General features: G+C 41.7%; 1 protein-coding gene across 2 annotated transcripts; it reads right to left on the minus strand.

The window, feature by feature from the left end:
- Positions 1 to 49: 49 nt before the first annotated feature.
- On the minus strand, positions 50 to 26,589 carry LOC135200026 (ankyrin-3-like). Of its 2 annotated transcripts, none has more exons than XM_064228257.1 (13): positions 26,567 to 26,589; positions 23,763 to 23,904; positions 23,033 to 23,445; positions 21,214 to 21,439; positions 20,655 to 20,891; positions 12,263 to 12,469; positions 9,443 to 9,573; positions 8,473 to 8,668; positions 7,561 to 7,691; positions 5,200 to 5,323; positions 3,139 to 3,364; positions 2,806 to 2,985; positions 50 to 2,298 (listed from the first exon to the last, which is right to left on the minus strand). In XM_064228257.1, exons 2-13 carry the CDS (start codon positions 23,848 to 23,850, stop codon positions 2,148 to 2,150), a joined length of 2,310 nt encoding a protein of 769 aa, XP_064084327.1. In that variant the 5' UTR covers positions 23,851 to 23,904; positions 26,567 to 26,589; the 3' UTR covers positions 50 to 2,147. The 2 variants fall into 2 exon arrangements, with proteins under 2 accessions (XP_064084327.1, XP_064084326.1); XM_064228256.1 differs by lacking the exon at positions 26,567 to 26,589 and adding an exon at positions 25,796 to 26,044.

The raw sequence follows: 26,589 nt of genomic DNA on the forward strand, positions 1-26,589 counted from the left end.
CACTTATACAATTTTCTAATACCTGTTACTTCACAAAAATGATAATTCATTATGATAATGGTAAATATTTTATTAATATACTTTTGTTGCAATATAATAACCATACTTCTTTAAACATCTTAACAAATAACATACATAAACTACTAAAATCTAACAAATTAAATATTCCAAGAAAAACAAACATGGCACAAAATCAAAAATAACATACTTGAAGAGTAAAGCTTTCAATATATGAATTTATCACACTGGATGGAAGAAGTTCAAGCTGACCCTAAGACTGGCAAAACTATGCCCAAATTATTTGAGAGAAGCTTTTATCTAACATACTATACAACTTTACCTACAGCTGGTGTCTACTTAAGTTAAACATCTCCAGTTATATACATTAAAATGAACTACTGTACAACAATAACTACATAAATTAAAAATATACTGATGATCCATCAAAAGAAATTTTTAAAAACCTTCATCAACACTTGTTGAAATTTTACATTTACATGAAATAAATCTTCAAATTATTGCATTAACAGACTCTGTTGCTAGGTTTCAGTAGATAATGTACATTACTACCAACTCAACCTGGTGACAATAAGAAACTTTCACAATTAGTACAATACATATGCCTAAAGCTACCAAGAATTGGTATAGTTCAGTATATAGTAGAACAAACATTGCCTGAATGATATTTTCTTATACGAAAACTGAAAATTCGAGCAAGGTAAAGTTGTTCAAAGTGAACACCTAAGTGGGAAGAGACCAAAGCAAAATAAGTAGTAGGCAGAGGAATACCACTGGGGAACGAAAGGTTGCTGTAAAGAACCTTTAGTACTGTCCCCAATGTGTAATGCAAGGCAGGTGCTGTGCAAGTAAGACTATGCTAAGAATGGACGCTACGTGGCAGTGAGTGGAAGAGGTATTGAAAGGACTACTTTGTGCTGCTGTTAAATAAAAGGTAAAAAAAAATTACTTACTGGGGTTAATGTACAACTCTCCATCATATCTTTGTGATTGTCAATCTTGAGCATGTTTGTGATCACTTAAAATGCATCCCTCCTTGTTTTGCAGGAAATATGATGTCTGCATACCTTTGTACTGTGTACAATTTCTCTGATAACATTCAAAAACACATCCTTCATTTTTCCTATGCAATACCCACTGCCTATAGCATACATGGAAAATTACCACTGTAACAATGCAATGGCACACTGCTGAATTCTAACAAAGTATGACAAGTGCAATAATACAGTGCAAGTTTCGGAAGAATGGGAGCTTAGAGGCAGAGAACTTTCATTAAGGTAGTCAAGGTACCTCGTTTCTCTTACCAAGCAAGTGACATTATTGGATCACTCAAAGTCTGTTAATGTAAGTTATAATGTACAAATATTTAATACCAAACTTATTTAACAAACTTTGTGACACTTACACAAAAAAGTACATGTACCTTTCAAAGCAAACAAACAAAGTTCTGTTGACATAAATATGGCTGGAGACCAATAATTTACAGCAAGAAGGAATGGTGGCTACTCTCAAAACCTGCTTGACACAAAGCCTGTTGTGTAGAACTAATATCCAGTTCTGAAATAAGTATTGCATTTGAAACTTTTTACATACTACTATATAGTTTCCTCCATCTTAAATTAACATCAGATAATAAACACTATAAAAGTGCTGTACAAAATCATTTCCCCATTTTTCATAAGGGTAAAATTAACCATCTTTGAAAAAGGCTACAAAATTTACAGTTCAAGCACTGATCTAAAGCTAAACAATATGTTTTATGCTTTACAGCAAACAATAATGTACAATATAAATAAATATCAGGTTACTGAATCCCAAACCAGCACCTTTATACTTTTAAGCATACGTTACTATATTGTGCATTTAACACACTGTAAAAAATACAGGAGATTCCATTTCAATGAACCATCACTCTACTGTTACAAGCACCTTTCATTATTTCAAACTATGAGTATGTGACTATTTGTGAAAAACTGTACGAAATATCACATATGAAATTGACACTTTCAGAAAGTGACAATAATAGTTCCATGCACTTTGTGTTGCCTTATTTTATGCAGTCATTCACTTCTTTCTGAGCAATGTTTGTGTTTAATAGTTCTGGCTCTAACAAAAAACCTTGGACAGGGTCAGAGTTCAACATCTGGTACATCTTCAAGCATAAGAAATCTTTTGACACGTAGTGGAAGAGGATTTGTGTCAAGGGTCACTTGAATTCGCTCACCCATTCTCTGGCGGATGTGAATACGGCACAGCTCGCCAAGAGTTAGGGGCTGTGATCTGCAGAGAGACATTAAAGCTCTTTTACAAACAGGAACAGCTTAGAGTTTCAAAGCTTCAAAATATGGTACTGTATACTGCTTCCTACTGACAAAATTCATTATAAAAGCAAATAACACTGAATTCACAGATTTATTCAACTTCTAAGTGAACTGTATACGTAAATTACTGGTTAATTATGTCAAATAATTTAACTTCAATAATGCACTCCTTTCACTAATAAGGTCAAGAAACTCTTTTCTGTGGCAAAATTGCTATATGAATGAACATAAAGAGTATGAAGCATCAAAATACTGCAATGTCAGAAATCAGTCAAACATACAAAGCTAATGGATACCACCCAGAATGGCATGATGTTATGACAAAAATAGGTATCAGTAAAAATTTTTTTAAAAATTTTGGACCTCAATCTGCGAGTATCCTTCACAAAGGCATGATGGGAGGCCAGAGACGTGACGGCAAAATCAAAAGCCACTGACAGCAAGAAACACGAGAGCCTTAACTTACCTGACTGCTGCAAGGCGTGCTTTTAAGGTTCCTGGTGAAAAAACACCGCTGAGCCAATCTGCCTTCCAAAGATCAAAGCCAGCTAAAACAAGCAGAGTTGCTAAAGGCGCATGGCCTCTTAGAGCTACCATGTGAAGGTAATCTGGGGTACATGCAGGAGTCCGATGATTTACACAGCACCTGTATGAGATGATGCAGAAAAAAATTTGTGATCATTTACTTAATGGGATGTCAAAAATATTAGCAATGAATACATTAATCCTTTAAATTTTCTATAAACACAGCACTATCTGAAAGCTGGAAAATTAACAAATGAATGCAAGTCATACTGACCCCTGCCGAATGAGCAAAGCAGCAGCCTTATTTTTTTCAAGCAGCAGAGCTCGATACAGAGGAGTATCTCCCTTGGTGACAGTTTCTACATCTAATCTAGCACCATGAGATCGTAGTAAAAGAAACACAGTATGAAAGTCCTCATATAAAGCATCTCTAGTTCCTTCTACAGCTTCGTGCAATGGAGTAGTACCAGTTAGACCATTTGGATAATTTGTATTGGCCCCTGTAAAATAAATACAAAATATATAAATACAAAAGGATTATGATATAATCCTTTTGTAGATCTTCAAGCCAAATGAATTCCTCAGTCTTCACGAAAAATTTGTGGGTGTTGACACTTTACAAATCAAGTATGATAGACACAGGAATTTATAAAGCAGACAAACTATGAAGCATGCAGACATGGACTTTAGACCAAGTAGTAGGTTTAAAACTTAGTATGTTATTGTATTACATATAAGTTAGTTAAACAAGACCAGGGAGTCTCAATCTTTATGGATTCACAGCTCTCTAAGTGTTTCTTAATTAAAGGAATAAAATTTTAACAAAATCAAAGTTAAGAAGTTTGTCACTTATCTCTAGCAATGTGGAATAGTAATTCAAAAGCATGGAGAGTTGTAAAGTAACTGAAGCAACAAGACTTGAAAAATGTACAAAGGAAGGGTCTAATGCCTAAAAAACAAGTGGAAATCATGAGACAAAAGCATGAAAATGAAAACTAGCTTAGATTAAGAGTATTTATTAACACCAAAATATAAAAATTATGGTAATAATTATGTGCAATAAGGTAATCTTGAAAACTGGAGAAATTATACATTAAATTTCCACACAAAAAAAGGAATACCACAAAATATTTATATTTCAAGGAAGAAGGGATACACCTTAATCTAATTACTGTACACAACATTAGCACTTTTAAAGATAATTTGTATTTTTCATAAATATAGAATTCATACACTTTATGTAGCAGTATTTCTCAATGTGAACTGGAATTGGTGGTTGAAACTTGATAACAAGGTAGTTAAAGTGGTGGTAGGTGGGTGCTTAGGGAGGAAAACTCCAACTCAATTTGCCATCAATGAAAACTCACTTGCCATCAATGAGCACTTTTCCCCTCAGCATCAGGGACTAATTGGGGTGGGATTATGATACATGGAAAAATATACATTACTTTAAAAATCTGACAGTTGTTTCTATAGGATCTGAAACCACTGCTTTTTATGTTGGGAATTCACTCCTTAAGTGGGACATCACCTTTCAACTGACTGTACATGTCCCATTCAATGTTATGATAGTGAGCAGAGGAGTACCTTCAGAGATTGCTATGGGGTTTGAGGCAAACCACAAATTGACTGAGGTGCTGTACTATCATACACACAGAAACTGTCACGGTATCCATAAATATTGCAGTGGTATTGTATAACAGCTACCTGTTGGCATGAACCCCACCTGCATGAGTATGATCTAAATGAAGAACAAAGCACCATTCAACTCGCTCATTTTTCGCACCTCCATTGTTTACTCTTTTCATCCATGTTCAAAAAGTCAAACACTAAACCCAAAATATTTCCAACCAGGAAGTTAGTAAAGAGCGCAGCAAGATATCCTCACTTGATGGCTGCCAAAGAAGTGCTTTGTGACAGCAGGTGACTAGGAGTTCCCCACTCAACTTCCTAATCACCAATCAGCTGCCTTGTTATCTAGTTTTTACAACCAATTCAAGCTCACCTTGAAGGGATATTCCTACATAAAAGGTGATGGTCTGTGTTTCCATGGGAACAAATATTCTGATAAGATAAATGTAACTGAAAAAGAATGCTCAGCAATAACAATATCTTATACTGTATAACTTAGTAAAACTGAATTACTCATGGCCAACACAATGGCCATTGCAATCACATTAAAACTGATCTAAGCGTCTGTCTAGGATTTTCAGAAATTAAGTCTAGAATGAAGTTTTCCACTCCTTGAAGTTGTTATTAAACTTCTGTCTCAACCAATCCACACCATAAAATCAGAAAAAAGTTTTTGTCCAGTTTCATCTTAATGTTTACTCACCATGTTTCAGTAGAAGTTTTATAATTGAAGGCTGACAAGTTCTTGCAGCAATTATTAGAGGTGTGTCACCATTATCGTCTCGAAGGTTAACAATGCACCTGGCTCCTAGTAACATCTCTGCTAGCTGAAGTGCAAAGAAATTGAATACATATATTATTTATTTTGCAAAACTAGTAAGAAATATTTCTTATTTTAGCACAAGAAAATATATTAGTTGAATACATTTGCTACTACCACAGAAATCTTAAGTTCCATCAAGCACTGCAGCTCATGGCATAAATACAACTTATGCATGTATAACATGCATCAAGAATTCTTATAGCACCTTTTGCATATATCTTCACCATTACCACATTCCTCCCTAGCCCAGAGCAATTCTTTCCCAATTACTTATTGAGCACTGACATAGATCGTACTTCCCAGAGTCAGAATAGTACAAAACAAGTCTTCCAAATTTTCACGCTATGTAGTCTGCCAAGTATTTTCTTTGGAATTCGACTGTTAATGATTCTCATAATATGGCCTACCCAATACAGTATCTGCCGACTCATATGGACATAAACTGAGTGGCATAAATACAACTTATGCATGTATAACATCATGCATCAAGAATTTTTTTAGCCCCTCTTGCATATATCTTCACATTTACCACAGTCCTCCCTAGCCCTGAGCACTTCTTTCCCAATTACTTACTGAGCACTGACATAGATCGTACTTCACAGAGTCTGCCAAGTATTTTCTTATTCTCATCATATGGCCCACCCAATACAGTATCTGCCAACTCATATGGACAAAACTGAGTGATACATTGCCCCACATGGGACCTCTACATTTGCCTACGGATCTTTTCTAGAAGTAGCAATGAAAGCTACTGAGATGCTGTGCATGAGCAAGCCATCTCAGCATGAACTGTGCACAAAAGCACACAGGCATTATAAGCACTGACCTTCATTTTCACTGTGGACACACTAAATTAATCCTTTTGACAAGTAGCTAAAAGCACCTGAAGATTTACTGATTCAAGTGGGTATTTCTTCATCCAAGCTGCTTTAGGTGAGAGCAGAGGCACAAAAAATAAATAAATAAAAAATACACTTATGTTAAACAACTCACCACACTGCAAAAGTTCCCTTTCCAATTCACTCTTATCTGTGATAATCTGTCTAGTTACCTTTGTAATGGTATGTTTGTTTGTTTGTTTGTTTGTTTGTATGGTGTTTTTACGTTGCATGGAACCAGTGGTTATTCAGCAATGGGATGAACGGTTTCACGTAACTTCCAAACCACGTCGAGAGTGAACTTCTATCACCAGAAATATACATCTCTCACTCCTTAATGGAATGACCAAGAATCGAACTCGCGACCACCGAGGTGGGACGCCAACACCATACCAACCACGCCACTGTGGCGCATATTTGTAATGGTATGGCATCAGGTGAAATATGTAATGGGAGCACCAACAATAAAACAGTTATCACTAAAAACTAAGTGTTTTTTGCCTTAGCCTGGAATCCTCTGATATTACACAATTTCACATGAATTTTAAAATGCAAATAGACTCTGTTTGTTTGTATGGTATTTTTACATTGCATAGAACCAGTGGTTATTCAGCAATGGGACCAATGGTTTTACGTGACTTCCGAACTACATCGAGAGTGAACTTCTATCACCAGAAATACACATCTCTGACCCCTCAATGGAATGTCCGAGAATCAAACTGGCGGCCAGCGAGGTGGCAGGTCAAGACCATACCGATCACGCCACTGAGGCGCTAAATAGACTCTATGCTCGTTACAAATATGAAATATAAATTTTAAATAAGTCTGGCACCAGCAAAAGTCGCGGCTTCTTATAACAATTCATAGGAAACCTCTCCAACTCTCCATCATAATTATGATACTTTTTGGCCTTCATTTGCCTCATGAATTGGTTTTATAATGTTTAAAAAAAGATTTTTCTCTCTTTAAAGTTTCTAAATGCAATGTATACCAAACTTCCTTCTGTTTCAAAAATAACTGATGACTATCCAAGCATTAATAATAAATCACATAGAAAACAAATATTCAGCATTTGAAATACAGTAGTACTTTTTAAAACTTAAAAATGTACAATTATACAATTACATGATTATCTGATCACCTCACTAAGCTTACACATTTCTCAAAAGTAACATGATGTTACTTCTATTGTATTTTAGTAGATACAGAATTTTATTTCAGATATATATTACACAAAGATATCACACCTCAATGTCATTACCATACTAAGTAATCATACCAAATTTATCCTAAACAATGTGTTCAGCACTCTATACTACTGAAGACATCTACATTCAAGAATACTTTTTGCACATTACTTTACCTGGTAATGCCGATGGAGAACAGCATGGTGCAGAAGATAGTGAGATTGTGTAATCTTTGCTCCAGCTGTCAATAACATTTGCACTAACTTCAAATCTTTGTGCCAAACTGCCTCACAGAGTGGTGTATACCCTGATAAAATAAACATGCAATTGTACCTTACATGTATTTATTTTATAAAATAATTTAATAAACATGCAATTGTACCTTACATGTATTTATTTTATAAAATAATTTAAAGTGACCACCAATTCATTTTCCACACTCCAAAAGGTCTCACCCAGTGAATCCGTTTGTAACGTGAAAATTGGAACAATGAAATGCCACAATCTGGGCATTCTTCAAATTCAGTGCCCTATGACGTATTTAAGAAACCCCTTGGCCTGGCTGCAAAACTAATACTATACTGTATTGCTATAGATTAACAGACTGTACCTCAAAAATAGCAACAAATCAAAGCACTAGTTTCTGTTACAGCTTTGAAAGGCATGAGAGAAGTGTATCTTAAGACAAAGGTGGCTCTGGATAAATACATGATGTATTGCGCATCATTTTTGGTTTGAATTATCACATAGTAAGAAAATGATTCTGGCAATATACTGCATAAGTGAATTTCAGTGAAAAGTGTTAGCCTACTTCATGAAGACAACTGATATGTGGAAACTTTTTGATAGGCATTTTGGCCAGTTGCCTCTATTTAACATTTGAGACTTCCACAAGAAGCCTATTATTATACAAATATCTGTGTTTATTGCAATTCAGGAATGTGTATGATTGGTATGTTAAAGAAAAGAAAATATATTCAGTATTTTAAAGCAAGGTATGAAATGAACTTTTACATGACTTTATTATTTTTGAAAACTTTTGTTGTTTATAATACTAACACTACTTAAATGGATACAATATTGCTTACCATGAATTTCTTCTATGTTTACTTTAGCTCCCCTTTTCAGTAGCAACTGAACTACTTTGTAATGAGAGCGTGACACTGCCAGAATAAGTGGGGTACGGTCTGAACCATCCAAGGAGTCAATTTTTGCCCCACGGTCAAGCAAAGTTTCCACAATGTCCGTATAACCCCTGGACGCAGCTATATGAAGCGGGGAACTCTGCGTTAAAAACAATTGGAATATTTATTAATGAAGAGCTAAAGTCATTCAAAAATTTTAAAAAAACATGTAATGGTGACCCTTGGGGACAGAGTGAAATGATATTCAATAATAAAAGGCTAAGTCCTCAAAATATTCAACTCTTACACATATGATCATCATCAGTCATAATAAGAAAACCAATAAAATTTGGTTCTAAAAGACTGGTTAACCAAATGCGTATTAATCAAGCAATGTTTACATTCTTCAGTTATTGCGGACACAACAAACTACGGATTAATTGGAGACCCCCTTGACCCTCTTACATCCATAATCATTAAAATGTTTTTGACATTAAGGAATAAATTTAACAGGAGTGCAGCTTATCCTAGATAAATGTCTTTATTTAATTATACTAAAACATGATAGGCACTAGTACAAATTTCAAGGAAAAATGCTAATTCAAATATGACTAAACATACAGTGAATCTGATACGTATATAGAAAACGAGTAAAAAATATTTAAAAAATCACAGAGCCTGATGCCTCAGAGTCCTGAATCCTAAACTGGTGAGGAAAGCACTGCTACATAAATATAATTTATATTAGTGTTCTTTATATTTTCGAATGATCACACATGTACTAACAACCAAATTATGGCAGTTATCATTACATAAATATAATCTCCCCAACCAAATCTAATTAACAGGAGTTGAATATGTTAAGACACATCTGAAACAGGTTCTACTAAGTGTAGAACATAAGAATTACAAAAGAGCAGGAATAATTTCTAACCTTATCACTCATTTTATTGTTTACTCTTGCACCACCTTCAAGAAGTAGCGTGATTACTTCAGCCATCCCTCGCTGAGCAGCCAAATGGAGAGCTGTCATGTGCTCTGCATCAGGAGTATCAACACGAACACCTGTGGAAAAGGATGTAGTGCTATTAAGGAAGGTATACGTATGCACTTGTAGATACGTACTATACCAGAAACATTTAATCTTGGTGTAAAAAGGAATTTCAATGCTCAATTTAATTCTATGGATTTACACAAAAAGGACACTACGTCCTACCTAAATTTAAAGAGAATCCACATCATACAATATTCCATTACAGTTTTTTAGGCAAAATTAAAAAGAAATCTATTTCACGTCAGTACAGTAGGATCAGAATTAAACACTACTATTCAAAATTACTGTGAAAACTGAGTTTTTTTTATACAAAATTTATATTTTCATAAAACCCATCAACAAAATAATTACCAAAACCTAAGGTCTCAAATGCCCATAGACTGAGTCTATTGTCTATTAATATGTCTGCAATCGAGAACCTCAAGTATGTACCACTAACTCACCTCAGATTTTGTGTACATAGTTTGGAAATGTAGGTTTGGGAGGAGAGAACTCAGTATATGAATGATGGGTTTGCAAGTAAAAGAAAAAAAAAGGGGGTTATGACTTTTGTCCTAAAAAGTCAGTTTGCTTCATCACAACGCATTATTAACTAAATATTTTCCAAAACTGACTTTAAGTGGGAGGCCTAGTCCCTGAATGCTGAGTTATGTGAGCACCTGGGGACTTAGTTAAATACTGAGGATCTGGTAAGTCAAAAGGATATTCATAAGGACGATGAGCCAACAGTGTAAAGCAGGGCTCCAAACTAGCTAAGTTTATCCATATTTATCATAGAATCTGACTTACCAGACATACTGGACATAGCTACTAGTACACCCAGAGCTCTATGAATGAATAAAAGATGATATGAAAATGTGGAAGACAATGACCCTCCAATGTCTTCTAAAGATAATGTTGGCATGCCATGACTACTGATCCCAATGTAGGATAAAAACCAACCATGTCTGCATGACATCAATTAAATATTAAGGAGTAAAGGTAGACTAGCAGTCAAGTATCTGCACTTACAATACAAAACACATTCATTCTGGGTTTAAAAGTTAAGAGGACCATGATTTTGTAGACTCATTCTTGTACCTAGTGAGTTTTGCCACAAAAAATAATACTGCAGGCTCTCAGGTTTCCCAGCCTTAATGGCAGACGGAAGACTGTATATCTCATAAACTGCTTCCTTTGTTTTCCTATACAGAGAAATAGCCTGTAATCCACGGTGCTTTGTAGGAAGTGTTAAACAGCCCTCATTTGACAGCACAGGCCCTTGTTACTTGAGACAGAGAAAAGAGAGGAAATGGCAAAGTTCTAGCTACATGTCATTAGGGGTCTCTGCTATGAAGTTAGGTGCAAATGGCACTGCCACCAATGTCCAACATCTAGTGCACCCAACCATTCATAACAGCAAAAAATTATGGGCAGTAAACATATTTTATATACTAGCAAAATCTTTAAATATTATTGCAGTAAAATAAAAATGGAATACTAATGTTAGTACTAAAAGAAAATATTCTACCTGGAGAAAAGTAAATATGTACAGGAAAACCCACCTCTGTGCATTAATTAGAAAAAAACACGTAAGCATAGACACTCATCACTAAGAATCCACAACCAAACTTAAGAAAACGTAGAAACAAAGATAAACAAAAACTTGAAACAACCATTTACCTAACATGAAAAGAGGAATAACTCTCAGGAAAAATTTTATTTTAATTAGTTAAAAGTCAAGCCATTATTACAAAGTTGGAGGAACCTCAGAAAAATGCTAGCAATAGAAGTACAATCGACCCCTGCTATTCGTTGACTCCGGATTTACTGACTTCTCTAAGGGCCTTATATACCTATTATTTACAGAAAATTCTTATACGTATTTGCAGTATTTTTTCGAAAAATATCCACAAAATACTGAATTTTCATATCAATTTCATGATTAAATGCACTTTTTGTGATAAAACTATTATAAAAACCAGGGTATAAGCATTTTTAGTGGGCTTTTTTTGAGTTTGAACAAAATAGGCAGTTTTAAGCATTTTCATAGGGGTTCTAAGTATTTGCCGATTCTAGCTATTCACAGGGGCGTCTGGTACTCATACCTGTGATGGTGCAAAGATACTCCAGTACCTCTCCTCTTGCAGCATTGAAAGTTGCTGGTTCCAGCTCACATACTATACATATATGTACCTTATGGTATACAGGTGAACATCACCCAGCTTTCACCAACCCCCATCCACAGTGTGACAGTAACTGGCCATAATACAGAGCTAGTGATATTCACAGCCAGAGGGAGGTGTGAACCCTTGACCTTCAAGTAGTTCCAACAAAAGTAAAAACAGGGGAGAGAGGAATGAATAAGCAACTGAATAATTTGTTAAAAATCACTAGTGATGCTAGAAAAATGTGATCCTAAAACAAACTGGGAATTTCTGGACAAAGCTGTGAGCAGCACTGTATACTCACAAAATATGAGATTACACTGTCTGTTCCAGACAGCATGATTCATTAACCAATCAAACCATTTTGTCAATCAAACATTAAACTGTAAGTCTAAGGACATTCAAGACTGAATGCAGGCAAATATATGACACATGGGCTCACAAACTCATTCAATTCTGATTACCAAGTCAATGACCATTTTTGCAAATAATATGCTGTTCTGTGCTGAGTTAACCTCTCAGCTTTCTTAAAACCAGAAAAATAGTACTGTACCTGATTTGATTAACATATGAACTATATATGTGTGACCCTGTTCTGTAGCATAATGTAAAGCTGTTCTCCCATAAGCATCTTGCTGATTCATATCACAGGTACGTCTCAAAGACCACGGTGATGCAAGCCCCAAAGACAGGTACTCAGAATGTAATTGAGCTAGCCATGGACTTGAGTGATGTGAATGAACAAGACCTTTGTGGCGTCCTGAAAGAGAGACACCCCTATAAGATCCTAAGTAAAAATTGACTTCGAGCATAGAACTTCAATTACATTTTAGTACATAACAAACAAATCATAATGTTACATGACCCTTCATATTGCTCACTTTCTCTTTGTCCTTCATACTTTTACATTTAATGCCATCAATTCCTGTCTTTTCAAGTCCCCCAATCACCAACATCCCTGAGCAGTTCCTTTTGGGTTAAGCCATACTCTTGTCATCTTTTTTCCATCAATCTTTGATTACATAGTTGTACATTAATCAAAACAATCTTAGGTTAAAAAATCCCAAATTCTTGTTTTGCTCCTGTTATAATACCTGGTGCTAACAAAGAGTGGAGCCTGACAGACTAAAGAAACCTTAGGTCAATTCTCATCTGATTATCTATTGCTGTTTGGTTCTTTCTATCTCAGCAGTTTATTTGCCACACAAAATGACAATTTGTCGAAAATTGCATTTTTCCTAACTATACAAACCTGAGTCCTTTAACAATAGGAAGTAGCTAGCGGCAGCTGGGACGGTCGTAAGCTTCGAACAAGGGGAGAACGGTAGTTAACTGCTTGTCCGATCGTCGCGCGGCTGGGAGGTAAACAAATCACTTTTGCTTTTGGCCCATGCAAAATACGCAGAGTGAGGGGTGGCATGAGGAGTGACTATATGTAAAGGACCTCAGGTTTGTATAGTTAGGAAAAATGCAATTTTCGACAAATTGTCATTTGTTCCGATACGTAATACAAACCCTCGGTTCCTTTAACAATAGGAAGACTCACTTCTTGGTGGGAGGAATCTGAGTCTTTTTGATGAACAGACTGGTGTTCGTTCCATCCCTGGAATGCCTCCCTGGTCGTAAGAGCGAGGGAGGGATCCAAGCCTCTGTCCGATTGATCGGGGTGTGCACCGCAAGGATCAATGGTCAGACCTCTGGGCCGAGTACTAAGAGAGAGGCAAGCGTATCTCTTTGTACCAGCATTGTAAGAACTTTTTCCTTTACATGAGCAAATGTAAAGTAATGGGTTTGTCTCATGTCGGCATCCACTTTCTCCCCCTTGTTGGAGAAAGTGGTGGATATTTACTCCTATCTCTAGTTAAAGAGGTAGGATGGAGCTCTGTTGAATAGCTTACCTGCATCTGACTCCCTTCCAGCAAGGTAACGACCGTATCCCTCTGCCCACAGGTAGAGGTAGAAAAAGATGGTGAAGAGAAGCCATCACTCTCTCATTCACGCATTCATTCTCCCAGTCATACCAGGAATCGATGCTGTTCTGCCTGCTCGGGTGCTGGGTAAGCTTACACAACGTGTTTGAGCAGCCACCACAGGTCCCAAGGAAAAAGTATCCAAGGACTTGTGGGCAATATCCGAAGGTAGAAGGACGTGAAGGTGGTCTGGTTGGCCCAGACACCTGCCTTCAGGACCTGCGCCACGGAGAGAAGTTCTTACGGAACGCTAAGGAGGGTCCGATACCTCTGACTTCGTGGGCTCTCGGTCGGAGCGTACGGATGTCGTCGCTACCATCAGCTTCGTACGCTCTCCTGATCACCTCACGCAGCCAGAAAGAAAGCGTTGTTCTTGGAGACTTCTTTCTTGGTAACCCCAGTGCTAACGAAGAGGCGTCGACACTCAGCGCCTGAGATGTCGAGTTCTCTTCAGATAGCGCCGTAGCGCCCTCACAGGACAAAGCAGCATCTCATCCGCATCGTTATCGGTGAAGTCCAGGAGGGAGGGGATCGTGAAAGACTCGAACCTGTCGTCAGGGATCGACGGATTCTGGGTCTTAGCTACGAAGTTCGGGACGAAATCGAGCGTCACAGATCCCCAGCCTCTGGTATGTTTAACATCATAAGAAAGGCCATGTAGTTCCCCTACTCTCTTCGCCGATGCCAGGGCCAGCAAGAAGAGGGTCTTGAGGGTCAGATCCCTGTCTGACGACTCTCGGAGTGGCTCGAAGGGTCTTCGAGTCAAACTCCTAAGTACGAGTCACATCCCACGCAGGGGCCTGAGTTCCCTGGGTGGGCAAGACTTTCGAAGCTCCTCATTAGCAAGGATATCTCGAACGAATTCGAGATGTCCAGTCCCCTCAGTTTTAGGACGAGGGCCAGGGCGGCTCTATATCCCTTAACTGTGGGTACTGAGAGGAGCTTCTCTCGGCGAAGAAACACGAGGAAATCCGCTACCTGCTGAAGAGTGGCTCTGAGAGGAGACAGACCCTGTCTACGACACCAACCACAGAAGACGGCCCACTTCCCCTGGTACACAGCTGCAGAGGACTGTCGGACGTGTCCAGCCATCTCCTGTTGCTGCGCTACGAGAAAAGCCTCTCGTTCGCAAGAGATGGTGGATAACAGCCAGCCGTGAAGTTGAAGGGACTGGACTGCTTGGTGGTACCGTTCTACGTGTGGCTGGGCTAGAAGGTTGTGCCAAGTGGGTAGCTCTCTCGGTGCGTCCGCAAGAAGAGCCAGCAGGTCCGGATACCAAACGGCTTGTGGCCGTTTGGGAGCCACCAGGATCATTCTGAGATTGGGAGTGACCAGTGCTCGACTGATCACTTTCCGATCAGACAGAAGGGAGGAAAGGCGTAAGCGAAGAGGTTGTCCCAGGGGTGTTGGAGAGCGTCCTCTGCAGCTGCCCATGGGTTCCGGCACAGCTATGAAAAGAAAACCTTGAAGTTTTTCTGTTGTGCCGGGTGGCGAACAGGTCTACGACCGGTCGCCCCCACAGGTTGAAGAGCCTTTCCGCTACGTCTTGGTGTAGAGACCATTCGGTCCCTATCACCTGATCCCGACGGCTGAGCTTGTCTGCTACTACATTCCTCTTGCCTGGAATGTAGCGTGCTGACAGCTCTATCGAGTGAGCCGTGGCCCACTCGTAGCACCTGCACCGTCAACTGATGGAGCGGAAGAGACACTAGCCCCCCCTGCTTGTTGACATATGCCACTACTGTGGTGTTGTCGCACATCAACACCACTGAGTGTCCCACCAAGCGGTCCTGAAACTCTTGGAGAGCGTTGAACGCCGCCTTGAGTTCCAGGACATTGATGTGAAGGTGCTTTTCGTGATGGTCCCACACACCTGCAGTCAGCAACTCCTCCAGGTGTGCGCCCCATCCCTCGGTCGATGCGTCTGAGAACAGAAGCATCTCCGGGGGGGGGAGTGCGTATGGGCACTCCTCTTAAGAGGTTCTTGTCGTCGAGCCACCAGGCTAGGTCCTGCCCTCACCTTTGTCCGTGATAGCCACGGGAAAGTAAGGAGGATCCTTGGCCTGAGACCAACTCTCCCTTAGTCTCACTGGAGATGACGCAGGTGAAGACGCCCGTGAGGGGACTAACTTTCTCGAGTGACGACAGATGGCCGATCACGACTTGCCATTGCTGTGCTGCCTGTTCCTGCCGAGACAGGAACCGGCCGGCTGCCTCCCTGAATTTGCTGATACGCAAGTCTGCGGGAAACAAGACTTGCCCTGCTACCGTATCTATCAGCATACCCAGGTACTTCATCTTCTGCTTGGGTTCGAGGTCGGACTTCTCGTAGTTTATCACGATCCCCAGATCGCGACAAAACTTGAGGAGTCGATCTCTGTCCTGTAGCAACTGCGAGCGGGAGCTCGCCAGGACTAGCCAATCGTCGAGATACCTCAGAAGACGTATCCCGTTCGAATGGGCCCAAGCCGACACCAGAGTGAACACTCGCGTGAACACCTGTGGGGCGGTTGAGAGACCGAAACAAAGTGCCCTGAATTGGTACACCGTCCCGTCGAAGATGAAGCGGAGGTACTTTCTGGAGGACTGATGGATGGGTATTTGAAAATACGCGTCCTTCAGGTCCACTGAAAGCATGAAATCGTTCCCCCTGATCGAGTCGAGCACTGAGCGTGCCGACTCCATCGTGAACCGCGTCGTGCGAACGAAGCGGTTCAGGGGAGAGAGGTCTATCACCGGACGCCAGCCCCCCGATGCCGTCTCCACTAGGAAGAGGCGGCTGTAAAAGCCCGGTGACTGGTCCTCCACGATTTCTACAGCTCGTTTCGCCAGCATGGTCTTGATCTCCTGTCGAAGAGCGTTGTCCTTTGCTGATCCCCGGACATAGGTCTGTAGATGGACCGGGTTGGAGATGAGGGGGGCCGAGACTCGAAGGGTAGTAGATATCCCTCCCGAAGGACGTCTACTATCCAGTTCTCGGCGCCGTAGCGCTGCCAAGTCGCCCAATGGCTCGCTAGGCACCCCCCCACTTCCGGCAGCAGGTGAGGGGAACGCCGTCCCTAGCGTTTCCCTCCTCGTTTCGACTTCTTCCCAGCACCTCCTCGGGGAAAGGAGGGTTGGGAGGAGGGCTGATTACGGCCTCCTCTAGCAGAAGTCGAAACAACAGGAGTCTTCACACGGGGTTTGGACGGTGCAACCGTCTTCGCCGCCGTGGAAGCGCTAGCCAAGCTCTTTGGTTTGGCCGCAGTTACTCGAGATTGCCCAGAAACCTTCGAGACTGCCTGGTGGACTAAGCGGTCACTCTCGTCAGTGCGCCGCCGTTCCACCGCAGCGTCCACCATCTCTCCCAGGAAAGAGAGCTTGGGGAACTCCTAAGAGGTCCATTTCGTAGCCCGAGTGCCGCCTCACGCCCGGCCCCCTTGGTCACTCGGGTAAGGACTGCGTCCCTACGTCGAAGAACCAAGTTGGCCCACAGGTTAGCAGTCTGATGGGCGAGGTAAGAGATTGCTCTTCCTCCAGACTGGCACAGTCTCCTGAAAGAAGCGTCGTCTTCGAGAGCAGAACTCCCAGAGCCGGCCGCTACTTTGGATATTGTGAGGGACCACAAATCCAACCAGGAAACTGCCTGGAATGCTGCCATAGCGGTAGATTCCAGGGCAAGTGCCTCCTGCTGCGAGAACCATAGGTTCTCCGACAGGAGCTGCTGCAGGGACACACCTGGAGTCAGCCTCGCTAACTCCGGGTTAACCTGTTTTGGCAGTATCGGGTCTTCCGAAGGCACGTAAAATCGCCTCTGCCGCTGTAGAGGAGGAGGAAGCAGCTTAGAGGACCGTCCGGATTTTAGCGAGTCCTCCCGTCCTGAGACGAGATTCTCCACCTGATCCAGGACCGAGTCCGCAAGCTCTGATCGTGGCAACCCCACCATCATTTTGGGCTCCCTCTTGGGACCCCAAAATGATTCGAGCCGGGACGTGGGCTCTGCTGGTGGTAGCGGCGATCCTTCCGCAAGGTCATTATGCAGACGCATCAGCTTAATGACCTCTGCGAAGTTCCTCTGTATCTCAGGCCGTTACAGCGTCTTGTGGAGTAGGACCGTCCAGTCCCTCCAGCAAGAGCATATCCCTCGATACTCCTCCTTCAGAAGGAGGAACAGCGACAGACCCCTGACGGTCGCCTCCAACTACTTGCGCGTACGTTCTGGTCGGTCCTAAGACCGTGCCTGAGCCGTACGGCGTCATAGCTGGGTCACGAGCGGCGCACCTCTCGTGATCGCTCCTCGGTACCTCGCTCCTCCCGGTATAGCCCGAGGAGGTTGAAGGTACGGGAGAGGCAGACCTGACGCTCCCCCTCGCTCGCTGGCAGGACCAGCGTGCGTGGAGGGCTGCTGCTGATCGTCAACCCGCGGTGACGGTCGAGCAGCAGGCCTAGCCTTGCCGCTCGCCTGGGGCGATTGGCTCGGCTGAGAACGTCGAGACCGATCTCTAGCGTCAGGCGAGCTGCCGCTGGTCACCGTCTCCGCCCGGTCCCATCGGAGCGGCGGACGGGTGACCTGCTAGGCTCTCTGTCGCGTCGAGACCGGCCAGCGTCCTCTAGTGCGCGGTCAAAACCGCTGGCGGTACCAGCCGTGGCTGGTACCGGCGGCCGTGGGGACTCCTTCCTCGCCTCAACCCGTGGCCGTCAGCTACCGTCACGTCAGCCCGAGCAGCCAGTTGATCGCTGCAAGAGCGTCCACTGGCCTGGCGAGAGTCGTGTGCACGACTCTCGCCAGTCTTCTGCTCCGCGCCGCTGTCTTGACGGCGAGCGAGCTCGGGCGTCAAAACTTTGGCTGGACGGTCTTCTTTGGAAGAGCGTCCCACTCGGTGCTTCTCGCGAACGATAAGCGGCCGGAGACGGAACCTGGTTTAGCGGCAGAACCGCTAGCACCAGGTGAGGATGCACCAGCCGAGGGCTGAGGTGCACCCTCTTGGTCACCCCGTCGACTTCTTCTTTGCAGAAGAAGCGACGGGCCCCGTTCCCGAAGGAACAGGAGGACCAGCAGAAGAGCTCCCCAGCTCGCCTGAGCGAGCCGGGCCCTTAGAAGATCCCGAAGGAGTCTTCTTAGGGGGGAGGAGGCAACCTTCTTCTTCTTCGGGCTGTTTAGCCTTAGAAGTCGAAGGGGAAGGAGAGGCAGCAGACGACGAAGAAGACGACGAAGACGACGACGACACCTTCTTCCTCTTCCTCTTCTTCTTCGCCAGGCTCCGCAGGACAGACGTCAGGTCTTCCATCCAGGAGGGAGCCGGGGCAGTTGCCGAAGCAACAGGGCCCGACTGCACCTGTCCGGAAAGACCTGAGACTGTTACAGCACCACCAACAGCAGGAACAACAGGAACAGGTCCGGGAACAGCAGGAACGGCAGGAATATCTGAAAAAGAATGCGCAGGCCGCTGATCTGAAAAGCAAAGAGTAGCTGGGACGGCAACAGGTACGGCAGGCACGGCAGGTACCACGGGAGAGCCAGGCGTCCTGTCGGCAGTTACCGTCATCCGTGGCACTGGCGGCAGGTCCAGGGGGGTGGGGGGACTCTTTTGGGCAGCGGAAGTCCGGGGTCGGCAAAGGAAAAAATCCAGGTGGTGGTGGCACCGTCCTCTTTGGCACGGCAGTAATGGGTTTTTGTATAGCCGCCGTGGGTGTCACCGACATTATATGAGGCGTATACACCAGATGCGGTGGCATCTCATATGCTGGTGTCGTTACTGTGGTAGTAGTCGTGGTCACCGCACCATGAGTGACCACTGCCGACCCCGCCAACCGCTGAATCAACCCATGGATGCTAGGCACTCCCTGCAGTCCCAGCGACTCCCACACCTGTCCCAGGTCGTCCTTCGCTGATGGCACACCTGCGGGAGCAACAGTCGGGTTAGTCAGAGGGGTTCCCTCACGCCTGGGGGAAGAGGCACCCCCCCCAGAGCGGACGGAAGACCCCGAGTACAGCTGTACGTCCGGGTAGCGGGCGCCCTCATCCACACTCGACGGATCGAGAGAGGAGAAGGACTCCGCTACCCCCCCCGCAGGGGAAGGCGCGAAACGTGGGGGCTGGCCGGGGGGCAGGAAAGAGGACGAAGTGTCCGTTACCAAAGGAGTCACTGGACTTTCCGATGACTTCTTGGGCGGCCTAAGTCTCTTCCTGCCCTCGTACAGCACCCACTGCGCCTCGGACCAATTCATACATGTGACACAGGGCTCGTTGCGGGAGGGGCATCATCTGCCCCCGACAACGAAGTACAAAACCTGCGTGGGGGTCCACGTCAACAAATGATCTAAAACCTCCACATCTACGCCCCTCCAGCCCGGGACACACTCTACGGGCGACTGGAGGGCGCGGCGATATCTCCATTTCTTCCAATTCACTCATTGCAAGATCAATAAAGAAATGTACAAGTACTTACAGTCACTCCTGATTTATACAGAAAGAGAGGCAAATACTCAAACCAAAGCAAACGACAAAGCGGGCAGAGCGATGACGAACACGTCCTTCCCACACACGGCCGAAAGCAAAAGTGATTTGTTTACCTCCCAGTCGCGCGGCGCGCGACGATCGGACAAGCAGTTAACTACCGTTCTCCCCTTGTTCGAAGCTTACGACCGTTCCAGCTGCCGCTAGCTACTTCCTATTGTTAAAGGACCGAGGGTTTGTATTACGTATCGGAACAAATGCCTGTTACATAGAATGTCAGACCTCACTTGTTGTTGTGTCATTCCAAACACACAAAGTTTAAGAAAACTGTCCATCCTTTCTTGCACCCTGTTAGTTAAACTCTCCCAATTACTGTATAAATATTTCTTTAATTACACAATAGGTTGCAAGTGTGTTAACTAGGTCTTTCTAACTTCTCCTGACCATCAGAACTTTGCCTGTTTGATGCTCCTTCCCTTTACTTTCTCTCAGCATTAGAAAGATGCACAATTTGTTTCAATAAAGAAGCATCTGCTTACCATGATCTCTCTCATGACGATGTGAGCGGTGATTGTGACGTGCATGCCGCCTCCGTCTTCTGTTTTCAGTTTCAAATTCTGAATCTGAAGAAACTATATTGGCTCGCCCTCTACCTAATGTGCGTTGAAGAAGGATGGAAGCAGAATGACGATGGGGTTGATGATGATGACGGCGCTCAGCCATCAAAGCAGAGTCTGAATCTTCCGTTGATGACACAATAGGCCCCGAAGAGTCACCTGCACAGCAAATACATCAAAAGATTCCAGTGGGAAGTGCAATATCACTACTAAAACCTTTCAAATCCACATCTTTCTCACTCAATAGTGTGGAACTTCTTGTTGATTAATTACAAATCAATACTGTGAAAAAAATTAGCTCAAATCTGAGCAAGCTATCTATTCTAATAAAAAAGCATTTCTATTGCATATTATGTCCTGTTTACTGAAAATTTACTAACTCATGAGCATGAGAAAAATTCTGAAAAGGGCACACTTATATAAATATCATACGCAATATGCAATATGAGTACAGTGAAAAACTTATCCTTAAATCTCTTACCAGTATCTTCATCCTCTTCTCGGTACTCATAAACATAATAACCAATATTACTCGGGGTATACTGATTTGGGTTATGAGGGTTGTGGGCGCACACAGGAGCACTGTAAGCCCCTTCAATTTCCCGTTCTGAGGTGTCTTCGTTGTTATTGCTTGGAAGATCACGGCCCCGAAGTCCTGCTTCCCAGTCACTGTGCTGATTGGTGTCGCTCAAATCAAGCCCCCACAACTGAAAAATGAAAATGCAAAAATACCAAAACTGTTCCTTTATAGATGTTACAATATAGAACAGAGGCATATACTGTACTCTAGTTCTTAGCATTGAAGCTGAGCACCATTTCACCAAGTATCAAAATTTGAAACGGTTATATAAGAATAGTAAGTATTTTATTACTAAAAGGATTCACACAGAGTTCACTTTAGCGCAGGGTATCAAAATCATTCTGCAAGTCAATATAGGGTTATCACATTATGAGATATATTAATACAAATCAGAAATTTCCTTTTCAAGTGGAAAAAGTACTCCATTCTGAAAGTATTCCTTCTATATAACAATGAAATAAAAAATATTACTTGCCATTTTTACGGTCTCCCTAAAATATTATTTTTTTGCCTTACATCAAAAACCACTGTACTTCTGGACTTTTATAGGCCTTGAAAAATTTCTCATATGCTGTGCTTTTGATGATTATGATCTCAATATCTTTATACTTCCATTTTTCTATGAATATTTGTCTTCAAACCTTATACTATTCTATACTGAGAAGACTCTCAATAATTTATGTTTTTCAAGTAGTCTTAATAAAAAAAATTTTAAGGAACTTTACACAAATGTTTCAGGACAATTTTTCTTGAACTTTTATCCTTCCAAAATTTAATACCTTGTAAGGAAAAAAAAGTCCAGACAATATCACTTACCTAAGGTTCTGATGGGACTACCCTTGCATCAGTATGGCTATCTTTTGTACAGCAGGGATTTATTTATCAAGGGAAATTAAGAATATGACCCTAATTGCATGTTAGGAAAATTTTGTACATGGCACATGTGCTGGGTTACCTGTGCACCATAACACTTGTGCCATCAAGGTTCCACTATGTTTATAACTAGTGATTCTTATATAGTTTGTATAAACTTTTCTAGAAAGTAACGACCTCAGTTCTACAACTGTATAAACACAATATTTCTTCTTGAAAGAACATAACTTGCTAACAATTCATTTCTTAAAAGTATTATAAGAAAGATGAAATGCATATAAATTTTATCCCCAAAATTAGTCATATCTTATTAAATGTTACTTCTGTAGCCTGTCTCATATTACAAGATCTCTCAATTTCAGTCATTTATAACATTTCACTTGGTTCACTTAACTCAAGCAAAAAAGAAATTAAATACTGAAACTGTAAAATCATAATTACAACTTTGTGACCCCTTCAAGTGAGATGCACTCAAGTTTATTTCTCACTGATTGCAGTTTTCAAGTACGTATATACTATTTTAAAAAATAATGCATAAGAGGGATAGCCTAGTATTTCATCACTATCCTCTACCTAAACAGAACACTGGTATGCATTAATCTCTTATTTTCTAGCTGAATAAAAATTTCTACTAGCCAAGCATTGAAATACTTCCATCCAAAATTGAGAGAGAGAGAGAGAGAGAGAGAGAGAGAGAGAGAGAGAGAGAGAGAGAGAGAGAGAGAGAGAGAGAGAGAGAGAGAGAGTTTTAATAAGTTCATCTGCTGAAGTACTTCTAAACAAATATAATAATGCAAAAGAGAGAGAGACTTTAATTATGACAATCTAACAACAATGTTCAACTGACCTCATCACTACAGGTACAAGTTTCTGAGTCAATACTGGGAGAGCAACATTTGTGAGGCTGTGGACTTCTTAAGGAAGACCCAAGTGAAGGACGGAGACTTGAAGTAGAAGCTACAGTAGCTGCAGCAGTCGATATGGGTAGCGTCGGCCATGTAGATGAGGTGGGGGCTACTACAGTTGGAGAAGACAGGGGTGGATAAGTTGGAGATGCGACAGTGGCTTGTGATGTAGTTGGGCTTTCCACATTTGTTGGGCAAGATGAAAACATCACTTCTGTATCTATATCTTCTTCTTCGGGTGTGGTGTAAAATTTTTCTGCGTCCAGCAGGAGACAAACTATGGCAAGATGACCCAGCTGCGCAGCACGACCCAACACAGTACGTCCACACGTAGGAAGCACATTAACATTTGCCCCTGTGTGAAATGAAAAATGGTACAATATCTATAACATCAAATTTTCTTAATTTCTAAAGAAGAAATTCCTAAATAGCTGCTCTGGTGAAACTCTCTGGATGACTAGTAAAGTGATATGAAAGTGCTGAAGAGGTAAAAAGAATCTTACAAAAATATTACAGCCAACAACATTATTGCACTCGCACAACAAGGAGAAACAGTAATGTAAGTGTTTACTATCTCCGAAAACATGTAGCTTCCACATTTTAATATTCACAGAATACAGTAAAATGAACAAATTGTTGGCATACAATAAATAAATTAAAAGAATAACTAACCTTTCTTCAAAAGATCCATAACTGTATCCACATCACCAATACTGACAGCCTCATAGAGATTGTCAGCCATCTGAGTTAAGGTTGCCATTGTGGACTACGTGTGGCCACGACCTTCCTCATGGGCCAGTGCTATTATATCATCCTAAAAGGAGAATGATAAGATAAACATTAGATATTTTGTAAACTTCAGAAATACTACAAAACGATAGACATTCGTGCTAAGCAATATATAAGACGTATAAACAAAAGACTGGGTGAGCAAACAGTCTACATAGGTTAGGTTAGGATGCACCTTATAAATACTACGGCCAGACTTTGGGCTAAGGTTAGGGGGGATGCTCCACCCACTGAGGTAGGATCGGACATCTAAGGTTAAGATACAGATGGTTATGAGAGGTTAGGTCAGGATGCATCGAAGAACTGCCATTACCAAATTTTCATGCGTTACAATACTTTTCCTTCTCACTTCTGTCACTGTTACTGACTAAAATAAAAGGTCCATCTCCATTAGCTTTTCGTAAATTTCACTATATTGTAAGCAGTCGAAAAACTTTAAATGATCCTTTGTTTGCAAATAAATAGGGTTATTTAAATTTTCAGCACACTCAGTACTTTAAGGATGTTATCTATAATGTTGTGCAGGCAAGATAGGTAGTTTGAAAATTTTACAAAGATAATTTGAGAATTTTACAAAGCTAATTTGAGAAATTTACGGTCTTTAGTTTATATTTTTATTTTCATCCTATGGGGCTGGTATGAAACATGGGATAATTCTAAGCAATAACTCTGCATGGCCTGCAAGGAATGTTCCCATGAATACGACAGCCATTAGGGATTGGGGCGTCCAATGTATTTTGCCATGTTTAGTATTAGCCCCTGGGGGTTAATTACAGTTAGCCCCCAAAAAATAACAGTAAATTCTTAATAAGTAACCCAAATACTATAAGAAACCGTAATTTCCCAAGAAATACCCAACGCAGAGTTATTAGCTAGATTTACCACACACCACTCCCAGTGGAGCTTTTCTGTAGTATTAACCCCACCATAGACATATCCTGCTTTACATTGTGCATGATGCCTCAAAACTAGCACTTTTTTTCAACAACTATAAATAAAATAGGATATTCATCACATAGGCTAAGTCGCAAGCCAAAGATACGGTAGATCTATATTACTATTCCACGGTGACCTAGACTATGGCAGTTGTGGTTTTTCTATGCAGTTTTACCTCCTGAACAAGAATTTTAGCAATATTTATTCAGAAGACTGTAATTAAGCCCCAGGGGCTCGCACAAAACACAGCGAAATACATTTGACGCCCCAATTCCTGGTGGCTTTCGTATTCGCGGGGACGAATGATGCAGAATGCTTATATAGAAATAACAAAGATACAATTGAAATCAGTCGGAAAGATCTTGCTGCAGCCGATGCTTCTTTAGCCTACCTAACCTGTACGTTATGTTAGCCTGGCCAAGCTTATGCCCTTTCATTATGAATAAGCCTTGGTATGATCTGGCATAACCCAGGATAGGCCTATGCTCATAAAAATGTAAAAATGTAGAATCTCTGGCTACAGTAACTCGGCCACACCGCTAATACCTAAATAGCCTATCATTCAAGGGTGGTCATTGTTAAAGTGGTTTGTTCTAGACTAGACGATGCCTGATTTATCACGAATTACCGACGGAAACAGTAGTGACTGTCATAACCAAATTGAGGCTAGGCCTACCGTGGTCTAGCTCATAGAATAATCTTTTTAGGCCTACCGTAACATCAATACTACAACATCAATTTATAATAATACGCCCAATTTGACAGATCCCAAATTGGGCTCAAACCACGACGACACCACAGAAATGAAGCAACTGACAACTGACGAGGCCTATAGACGTCAGCGTAGGCCTAAAATATATGACAAGAACTGACAGGACAAAGCATCATCCGAAGCGACACCGAAGGTTACTATGGGCTGTGCACAGTAGCATAGGCCTATTAGGTATAACCACAAATGGCCACAAAAACGAAACTTTTACCCGTTTATCCTTCACGTCAGCTGCTGAACCCGGTGCCATTGGGGGGGCAGGGCACGCCAAAAAAAGCGTCGAGGAAGAACACCGCTCAAGTGACGGACAACGCAAAAATGTGTGCCATGTCTAAGTCCATTTGTGCTGCTCGCTAATTACCAAAACAAACACTCCGTTCCAATAATCCATATTGTTTCAGAAGCGTTCATTTCGTTCCACAAATTATCGGCTCTTCTTTCAAAAACATTTCGACACTGTGGCACACGCACAATTTCATGTCATTATTACCGTTATGTCAATTCATTTCAGAGCGGAAAATTATTTTTGACGAAATCCGAGCTTGTATATAATATAATTAGCATTTCAGAGTTAAAGAATGTTTGACATTTCAGCCAGTGAACCAAATAATTCAGAAATACCACAGTGACCAACCATACCCATGAACTAATCTTTATTTATTTCCAATCGTAATTCTTCTTGGGTCTAAGTGCAAATATGATACACAAAGCATTATGTCGTCACGTTCCAAAGAAGGATGTTTCATGTAAATTGTCTGTCTGATAAAAAAACACACGACATAACCAAATGCGAAGCACTGGTTACTATCTACGTAAACACCATATGAAATTTGATTTTTTCTTTAAAGTTATCCGGCATCGCACATCAGATCAAAGTTAACGTAGCTCACACACGAAATGTTAACACTAATCAGGATACTGGAATATAAGATAAGTTCGCTGACATGAGACATTATTGCACCTTGAACCAGACCATACTCACCAAACTTCCCCCCGACTTGACAT

This window comes from Macrobrachium nipponense, chromosome 26, assembly GCF_015104395.2.
Source record: "Macrobrachium nipponense isolate FS-2020 chromosome 26, ASM1510439v2, whole genome shotgun sequence".
NCBI classification, from domain to species: Eukaryota; Metazoa; Arthropoda; class Malacostraca; order Decapoda; family Palaemonidae; genus Macrobrachium; species Macrobrachium nipponense.

What these genes read in the sequence shown, in the direction of transcription:
- LOC135200026 (XM_064228257.1), bottom strand. Translation starts at nt 23,850, where the DNA reads ATGGCAACCTTAACTCAGATGGCTGACAATCTCTATGAGGCTGTCAGT. An exon ending in TCGTCATGAGAGAGATCATG is followed by an intron (nt 12,470 to 20,654) that starts GTAAGCAGATGC and finishes TCTCTCTTTCAG; the next exon opens with GACGCCACAAAGGTCTTGTT. An exon ending in AAAACTTCTACTGAAACATG is followed by an intron (nt 3,365 to 5,199) that starts GTGAGTAAACAT and finishes TTTATTTTACAG; the next exon opens with GGGCCAATACAAATTATCCA.